At 47.5% G+C, this 9,850-nt stretch overlaps 1 protein-coding gene across 1 annotated transcript; it reads right to left on the bottom strand.

The window, feature by feature from the left end:
• Nucleotides 1-8,418: 8,418 nt before the first annotated feature.
• LOC127332696 (large ribosomal subunit protein uL15x) lies at nucleotides 8,419-9,150 on the bottom strand. The gene has a single exon (XM_051359018.2). The coding sequence runs from the start codon at nucleotides 9,060-9,062 to the stop codon at nucleotides 8,625-8,627; it is 438 nt and encodes a 145-aa protein (XP_051214978.1). The 5' UTR covers nucleotides 9,063-9,150; the 3' UTR covers nucleotides 8,419-8,624.
• Between the last annotated feature and the right edge of the window lie 700 nt (nucleotides 9,151-9,850).

Here is a 9,850-nt window from a genome sequence, read left to right as displayed (position 1 = left end):
GACCTTTCTCGAAACTCCAATAAGAAGCACTTTCGACGTTGTGGTTGAAAACAAGATCGACAAACCATCACCACATCAGGAAACCATGGCTTTACATTACGTCTAGGATATCAGTGTTGAAGACCTTGGCAATGTCAAGCTTGATGATGGAGTCAGAGTATGATTTCAGTGAAGCTGACGAGAGGTGTTCCTGACATATATAAAGTTGTCTTATATGGACCTTGTTTGATGAATGTGTGCTTCAGTTGTGCGAGACCATGTCGTCCATCTTGGGGCTGAGGTATCGAGCCATGGCTTTGGCGATGATTTTTAGGATCATGTGGATGCGACTAATTGGTCTAAAATCGGTGATAGACTCGTTGTTATGACCAAGCTCTCCGGCGCAACTCCCCGAAGAACCGGTCATGCAGCTTCACACACTCCGCAATGTAATTAAACAAATCGAGAGACATCCTAATCCGGCGCCAAAAAACGCCTGGGATACACAAGACTAGAAACGACATAATTGAGCATGAGTTGTTGGCCGCATCAATTCGCCGCGTTTGCATAAATTCTCTGCTGAATAGCTAGCAATGTCCTCATCTTCCTCCAGGTCGTACTCCTCCTAGAAGGAGGAATCGCCAACAAAACCATATGTGAACACAATATTATATGTTACAAGCTCTAAGCCCGTGTGGATTGCCCGATCTCACGAATTGACCCGGGTGAGTGTGATTGCGGAGGGGGATTCGCGGGTAAGTGGATGAACGCGAAGAACATGATACAAACGCACGCACACACACAAATCGGTTATCCTCGTTGGCCCGAACCACCAACTCGATAGAAGTGCAAGAGTAAAACCAGAGGTAGAACCTCTTCCAAAAGATCGACAAATCCAAATAGAAGTCCAAAGAGTAAAAGACCAATTAAGAATAGAGTTGCAAAGCAAGAGATTCTCAATTGATAGAATTACTAGAATGGAAAAGATCTGGATAAGGAGGGATACAATAGATGGGTAATCTAAGGTGGGGCTTTCCCAAATCCACAAAGGGATAATAGAGGCATAAGTCAAATTGAACCTGAGCTTTGCTCTTGCCCCATGAGGGAAACCCTACCATAGATCCTAGATCTTGTACCACGCGACCTCCTTGTCGAACCTTGGTGATCTCTTTGGTGACTTCTACCGATTGTTGGTCTTTTACTTGCACTTCTACCGTTTGGTATTTTGCTTGCACTTCTATCAACCTTCCGGTCTTTTCACTCTTCTAGATCTCTCGGGTTCGATTCGTCGATCTCTTTGCGGGATTTCTACCGGAAGGTCTTTTCCTGCAACCTCTATCGAGTTGGTGGTTCGGGCCAACGATTGCAACAACAATCTCTGGAAACAAAAAGTATCAAGAGATTATCTTTGACCCTTTTTTGTCAAACCCCTTGTGTGCACCAAGGCGGTAATTGTCTAGGTACTCAACAGGTGCCGAGATGGTCATGGCGGTGGTTGCTGAATAGCCTAACGGTCACGTGGTGGAAGCCTAGCTGCTCGGGTGACGGCAGCTGGTCGCGGGAAGGTGGTGCGACACCTCCACGGCCAGCAGATTGATGGAGGGGACCGAAGATCCTTAAGACTAGTCATAGTGGGGAGTAACATAGAGTAGTAACATGGTGCATGTTACTACCTCCATAGTGGATAGTTACTTATATGTGGTATCATGCATGTTATATTTATTAGATTTATAGACTCATCTTGTCTTGAGAAGTGTGATGTTATGGTAACATAGCTAGTTACCATCTTATTCTTTTTCTTCATTTATTATCATGCATGCCATCAAAATATCTTAAGATGTATGATGTTACTAGCTATGTCCCACTATAAGGCTGCTCATAGTGGAGAGTAACTTAGACTAGTAACATATGTCATGTTACTCATCTAGGTTACTACCTTCATAGTGGGTAGTAACTTATATGTGGTGTCATGGATTGTGTCATTTATTATGTTGTAGACTCATTTTGCCTTGGGGTGTGTGATGTTATGGTAACATAGCTAGTTACCACCTCACTTTTTTTTTCATTTATTTGCATGCCATGTCACCAAAATACCTTGAGATGTGTGATGTTACTAGCTATGTTACTCCCACTATAAGCAGTCTAAGTAGTTTAATCCACTGACAGTCGCTTAGAGCGGATAGCCGAAATCGACCTGCGTGCCCATTCAAAGCAACGGGACTAGGCGACCACGCAACAGGACTAGGCGGCCACGACGGACGGGCAGAAGGTTCAATTTTTGTCTTTCCGCGCAAAAAAAAAGGTTCAATTTTTGTCACGGGCGGTGGTACGGGGCGAGGGTGGGCTGGCGGCGGGATGTGTAAATGAACTTTCGGTTGCGAACTTGGTTGTGCACGCACAGGCAATTTTGTTTTGCAGCAACAACGTCGTGCTGCATATTTTCAACACATGAGGTCAAAATTTAGGGCTGCCTCAAAAAATTACATCACCATCTGGCAACTGTTGAAGATTGTTTTGGAGCAAAAATGCTGTCTATAGAGATCCTCTGAAGCCGTGTTGCTTATTAGTGCAAATTGGATAAGAGTAAAGTCTATTTTAAACCTCAGGGACTGAGAGCATCTCCAGCCGTCTCCCCTACGAGGTCTCTAGGACGCTTTTTTTCATCGGGGTGGACGAAAATGGTCCAGTCGCGTCCCCAGATCCTCGTTTTCGTCCGGATTTTAGCTTTCATCCATCCGGGGAGCCCAGACCATCCCCAGCCCTCGGGGAGCGCTCGGGGACTTTGGACGAAACGAAAGCGCGGGAAACTTCGAGAAACTTCCCGCGCGGCTGGTGGCCCCAACTTGTCGGCGAGAGAGGCCAATCGTCGTCCTCGTCGCATCATCTTCCGCGCGTTGTAAAAGCCTGCTGTCAGTCAGTCTTCGCCGGCCGCGTAGCTTCCATGCGGCGAGTTAATGTCGTCGTCTCGGTTTCACGCGCTTCGACCTCTATTTATCGCCGAACTACCGCGCACAGGCCGCATTCACCACGCCGCCGTCTCCCTCAATCTTCCTCAATCTTCCCCACTCTCGAGCTCCGCGATCACGATGGCGAACGTCACCGCGTCCAACAACGGCTTCGGCCGCCGCTCCCTCCACCAATGGGAGGGGAAGCTCCTCCACATGGCGGGCTACTGTTGCGGTCAAAACCCACCGGCGGGCAGCGACGGGCAACACAGTAGAGCCGGGAACAACTTAGGGCTGCGGCTGGTCCTGGTCCCTCCGAGCGACGGCCCGCAAAGCCTCTGGTACACACGTCCGATGCTGGTGCAGGGCGTGCCACCTGACCTATACCTGGTCAGGAAGGTGATGGAGATGCCTCGCTTAGTTTCCTGCATGGCATACACGTAAACATTAAATACGAGCCTCGATCGGCTCTCAGGTTATCCTGTGAATCGGCTCAAAGAGCCGATCCACCCATGATTCGTACGAGGTGCACGAATATATGGTGGTCCTGCTTGATCAAGATAAAGCTAAAACGATCTACGACGATTTAGGGTTTTCACCGCATAATCGGATCATCCTACTCACGATTGGGCCTCGCGGCCACGCACGGTGATCGTAAGCCGATCCTAGACAAGGCCTAAAAACCAACACGAAGTTGATCCCCGGAACATCCTGTCTAGGACTAGCAAACGACACCCTACGTGCCGCTGGATCCTCCAACCCTTTGTAAGGCCTAACTATTGCAGATATTAAACTAATCCTTGAGGAACAAGGAGCAACCGTAACGGATCGGATCTACTAAATAATGATCAAGCGGGGTGCCGCCCCCACACCTAAGATAGGTGTGAGGACGGCTAGATATGCAAGGGTTGCACTACGATAGCATATGATATGAAGAACAATGCTAACCCTAACAGATCTAAGATAACTACGTTGCTCGCCATCAAAAAGGCTTCAGTACGAGCAACGCATGAACAACATAAAGCTTCTGCTGCCTAGATCGCAAGATGCGATCTAGGCAGCATGATGCTTACCGGTAGAAACCCTCGAGACGAAGGAATTGGCGATGCGCCGAGATTGATTTGTTGGTTGAACGTTGGTTGTTGTTTTTTCCATAAACCCTAGATACATATTTATAGTCCAGGGGACTTTCTAATTTAGGCGTGCACCTAACCGTGCACGGGTAAAACTCTATCTCTTAATCTAAGATGCGATCTACTATATTACAGATATATGGGCAATCTAGCCCAACTTTGCATATAAGGCCGATTCACGTATTTCTTCCGTATATAATCTTTAAGCCCACCTTGATCGCGGCCCACCTCTGACTCGGTCAAATTCTGGTGATAACAGCTACCCGGCGCCGCTGGACTTCCGCGCGCCGGGAGGATGGCGACTCAGCGCGGGCGGCGTCCCGATCCTGCCGCCACCGACAACACGCTCCGCCCTGGAGGCGTAGATCGACGCTGTGCTCTTTACTCTCAGTGACGAGCAGCGTACGGAGCAACGCTACTGGCCAGACAACTACGACGCCTGGACGGACTTCTTCATCGCACGGGCGGAAGAGGAAGTCCTCGAAGAAGGAGGCCGCCGCCACCGCCGCCGCCAACCAGCTCGCCGAGGAGGAGGCCAAGCACGCCGAGGAAGCCGCGGTGGCGGAGGCGATTGCCAGGTCGCTCAACGACCTGGTGCCCGCTGACAACACGCTCCCCATCGTCGCCGCGCTCGTTGGTCGGACGGGGCCCGGGAGCGGCGGGGAGCGGAGCGGACAACGTCGAGCTGCGGACACGGCGGCTGTGCGGCAACTCGCCGTCCAAGCAGCCGCACCGGCCTCGGCAACGAACGTCGCGCCTAGGACCGCGCCGCTGATCAAACTGGAGGAGAGCAGGGACGATGAGCTCTACCGGTCGATGCCGCACCAGCGACCCTGGCCAAGGTTCTAGCCGCTGGTACGAGGCGCCGCCGCGCGAGGACGCCGGGAACTCCAGCGACGACGACGACGGCGGCGGCGACTACACGACCTTCTACCGCCATTTCGGCATCTAGAAGGCCCCTATTAGTTTAAGTTTAAATTTCTCTGTCACCGAATTCAAATATATGTATGAATTGGCCTATATATGTACGAACTCTCTTATATGTTCAATATCATTAAATTTCGTTTATGTTTGAACGAGTTTCACCTAGTTTTGTCTGAATTCGCCGTATTTTGTCGAAAACTTACATGAGACGCTGCTGGAAAAATGGACCTTCCAAGACCAAAAAATACATCCATCAGACGCTAAATAGCGCCGAATTTCAGCCTGGGAGCCCTAACGGCTGGAGATGCTCTGCGGAGACGAGCGGGGAAAGGAACATCTGGAGCGTGGCCGGTCGGTACCCTGTGCGTGCGGACGAGGGATCGCTTGCCGGTTCGGCAAATCCGCAAATGCACGCATTGCCGGTCACGGTTGCTTCCTTCTCTTGATTTACCGTCTCGGGTCAGCATGAGAGAGTTTCTTCTGATCACTTCAAGAGAAAATCAGCGATTGAGGGCCACGGAGTGCCCATTGCAAAGACACGACCCAAAATTCCACGCTTTCGGCTTCACCGCTGCCTGTGGCCGGCACAAGTCAGTTAAGCGAAACAGATTTCCGTGCAAAGACAAAACGGGTCCTCCATCTAGAAGCACCTATCATCGTTCTTTGATCAGTATTACTCTGAAATTTAATCATTTGCCACGTTGACCACCACTGTGAAACAGGCGTGGCAAATGACAAAATTACACAATAATGTGGCAATTTATCAAATCCCTATGTAATAGTCTAATAGAATTTTGGGCAGGCAAATATCTGAATTTTTCACTACTACCATGGCGTGATCAATTGAGAATTTTTACCAACCCATTTCTGGGTGACCAACAGAGAATTTTGGTTGGTTTATCATTGGGATTGCTTGTGTCAAAACAATGGCAGCACATCCCAAGACACGGATTAAGCGCATGTTTGTTTGGGTTGCAGCTGATCCACAAGCAGCTGGTGAGGTCTGACAACCAGCTGGAGTTGAACGAATGGTGGAAATCTGGAACTCGAAAATGTTGTTTGGCAACCGGCTTTTAGGACAGCTGGTATATATGTAGCTGGTGCAGAAATTCTGATATACCATGTGCCCTGCTGATGATGTTAAGATCTTGGTCCGACATGATTTTGCCGATTATGCATTGTATTAGCTCAAATAATATGCTTAACAACTTTTTGTAAGTAAAACAATGTATATTTTTTGTTTGTTGATAAATATTTATAATAAATTGGAAATATGTACTGCGGTAATCAATAAATTGGATTTATATAGAGTATCTATACAACTTGCACATAAAAAGTGTGCCTAAATTTCTCCAAAAAAAGAAGTATGCCAAAGTTTCTCCAAAAAGAAAAAAAAAAATCACCTTCCTTGCGGCTAGAGACCCTGGGGGCAGCGATGGGAGGAGTTGCAGGGGCGGGTGCGAGTAGAAACGCCGGCGTTTGTGTTAGGAGGCCCGTGTCATACGCAGGTAGGGGATGGCATTGTGGTCAGGGAGGCCAGCCTACTCCAGCACCAGGTCGGGAGGCCTCGTAGAGGAAGTGTGGAAGACAAAAGGGGAAGGGGTGGAGCAGGTGGAGGGTGGACACGCGCAGGGGAGGCAGCCCGACGACCACTGGCTGGCACCAGGGCTAGAGAGGCTAGCGGCCCAAGTAACCGTAGCCGCTTACTGTGTGTTGTGCTAATTTAGAGGGAAATCTGAAATTGACTACTTTTGCCACTAGGCGGGATAGAACTGATCGGAAAATGGAGCCGCAAAAACCGCTTTTTAGAAGGCAAATGCAAAATCATGACTTTTGCCACTAGGCGAGATAGAACTTGACTTTTGCCTTAGTAAGCTGTTGAAAAACGGACCAAAAACAAGAAAAAAGTTAAGCCAGAGGAAATGGGAAACAGGGTGGAGGATTGGGGACTAATTTCTGAGCGTTTTTTCAATATCCACACAGTGGCACTTGAGCTTGAATAACCAGAACTTCAGGGGAAGTACAGTGTACAGCTTCGATTCTTAAGAAGCTCCAGCCACAGCCCGAACAGACCCTAAAGAACTGTTGGCTGAAACGTGTGATCAACACTTAAAGAGCATATATGGCTGGTTTACACGTGGTTATTCATATGCTCTATATTTCTGTATTTTATATATCACAAGCATTCATCGAAACATGAAACCATGCAACAAATACAACATAATGAAGTGTATGCAAATGTGCGATGAGTGAGAGCTGGCAATGATTCAAACAATAAATTTGCCTCTGGGGAAGTAAACAAAATTTAGATCCAACCAAATATACATGTTTTTATACTGAATAAATCATGCAACAAATACAACATAATGAAAAGTATGCAAATGTGCGATGAGTGAAGAGCTCGCAATGATTCAAACAATAAATTGCCTCTGGAGAAGTAATCAAAATTTAGATCCAACCAAATATACATGTTTTTATACTGAATTAAGGCACGATGGCAAACGGTATACTATAGTGTTAAAAATTAAGGCACGACAAACGAGATACTGTAGGAGTATTAAAAATTAAGGCACGATGGCAAACTGATACTGTAGTATTGAAAATTCTTAGACGGCAATGACTTGCATCAAAATATAGCTGATATACAATGAAACATTGATGTTTCCCTAGCAGGCAATCAAACAACTATAGGAACTCTGTTCAACCCCAGTAGAGAACAATGGTTTGGTTAGGGAACTAAGTTCAAACTAATTTTGGTTAGGAAACTCAGTTCATCCGACCTTGGTGTACACTGTGAACCATTTAACCATGATTGAGAAATATGACCACACATAGGTCTACTCTAAATTGAAATAGATACTTCCAAACCAAAACAACGATAAGAAATCAATAAGGTTCTTAAGTTCAACAGAATAATCAATAGGGTACTTTCCTTGAGCAAGTAGAGGCTTAGCGATTCTGTAGGGCATTATACTATCATTAAGAGATGCCATTGAACATGTCTACCCCAAAATATTGAATTAGACGTCACTCTAACAAGATCAAGCATCCGAAACTAATCCGGTTCTTTAGGCCAATACAATCATCAACAGGATTGTTCCATTGAGAACGTAGTCGTTTAGCAATTATGTATACCTGATCTACATAAGGTTAACTACAGTATTGTAATACCCCATCCAGAATTAACTATTCTAACTTGCATAAATAATTAACAATTTTAGTAACCAACGTTCTATCAAAAGCTAAATAGTAGCCTATGACACTAAATTTGATTTAGCACTAATCACAGATTTCTTTTCACATGATTCAAACAGAAAAAGAACTCATGCACAATGCAAGGACGGGTGAAAGAAATGTACCCTATGGGAACTAGCAAAGACTGATCGCTGACTGACGACACATATCAAACAAACCATACATAGGGTCACACATAGAGATGACATGTCTGAAATATATGATATAATCTGGCAACACATACTGCAAAACTCTCATAATTCGCTGTCTTTCAACAAGGGAAGCAGGATAGAGAACTAATCAAGTCTTGTTCAACACAAATAGCTTCGACAGGAAACAACTACTAGTTCAGATTTAGATCTCAAAACCAAGGATAAAGAGACAAGGCAGGGTAATAAAGCACAGAACCCTAAGCAACGAGCACGACAGCGCCGCCGGCGGCCTTGATCTTCTTCTCGGCGATCTTGGAGATGAGCTTGGCCTTGACGACGATGGGCTTGTCGGGGAGCAGGCCCTTGCCGAGCACCTTGAAGTAGCCGAACTGGGAGACGTCGACCACGGGGGCCTTGTCGGCTCCCGCCTCGGCCACCTTCTCGGCGGGCACCATCGACCAGAGCCTCTCGACGTTGACCGAGGGGCAGTAGAACCTGTTGCTGAGCTTGTGGAAGTAGCGCATACCGACCTTGCCGAAGTAGCCGGGATGGTACTTGTCGAAGAGGATGCGGTGGTGGTGCATGCCTCCGGCGTTACCGCGACCTCCAGGATGCTTGCGGTGCTTGCCCACACGCCCGTGCCCGGCCGACACGTGGCCGCGCTTCTTGCGGTTCTTCTTGAAGCGCGTCGTCATGGCCGCCGCTGCTCGCCGCCGGCGCCGGCTTACCTGGGAGGGGTTTGGGGTGGGGTGGAGGCGCGCAGGTGTCTGGGGGGAAACCCTAGCGGGCGGGGAATGGTGAGACCTTATAAGGTTGGCGCGTGCGGCGCAGGCCGTCGGATCGGGGCTAAGGCAGCGCGAGCCGTTGGATTCGGGCTCGTCCTAGGGTTTTGCTTTGGCGCGGCCCAGGAGGACGACGGGCTATGGGCTGGGCCTGGCTTCTTTAGAGGCTCCGTGTTTTCACTCTGATTGATGGGCTCGAATGGTGTACGGGTTTTGTTCAAGATGGTTACTTTGGCCAAATTTTTGTGTGGAGGCTGTCAGTGGCAGAATGCCACTCACATTTCCAGCTGTAATGATGCAAGGACAGACAGTCCGTTGATCACTGCACGCTGGCACGATGGAAAGCGAATATTGTGATGCACGGAACACTGAAGTGGGAATTTCCGTACCACATTAAAGCATTCTTTGATTGTTGAAACCCAAAAAAAGATATCTAAAGTGAGTTCAAGTGCAAAAATATATTATTGCATAACAAAGTCTATGTGACGTCCCTTTCCAAAAAGATCCATGCGTAAATGAGTTATAGAAATAATCCAAGGGATGTTGAAATTCCTAAGAGGAGCTCGAGTACAAAACATAGGATTGCATTACATGGCTGTGTGAATATTGTCATCCAAAGGAACGAGGAAAAAGTGCATACACCAATTGGTGCGAAAAAATGCACTTTGCATTAAAATTTGAACAAAATTTCGAAGTGGTAA

This window comes from Lolium perenne, chromosome 2 (genome assembly GCF_019359855.2).
Source record: "Lolium perenne isolate Kyuss_39 chromosome 2, Kyuss_2.0, whole genome shotgun sequence".
In the NCBI taxonomy this organism is placed as follows: Eukaryota; Viridiplantae; Streptophyta; class Magnoliopsida; order Poales; family Poaceae; genus Lolium; species Lolium perenne.
Note: the sequence above shows the minus strand (reverse complement) of the source record. Positions and strands in the feature narration are given on the sequence as shown.

Bases quoted from the DNA above. Each gene is read 5' to 3' on its own strand.
- LOC127332696 (XM_051359018.2), bottom strand. From the start codon at position 9,062: ATGACGACGCGCTTCAAGAAGAACCGCAAGAAGCGCGGCCACGTGTCG.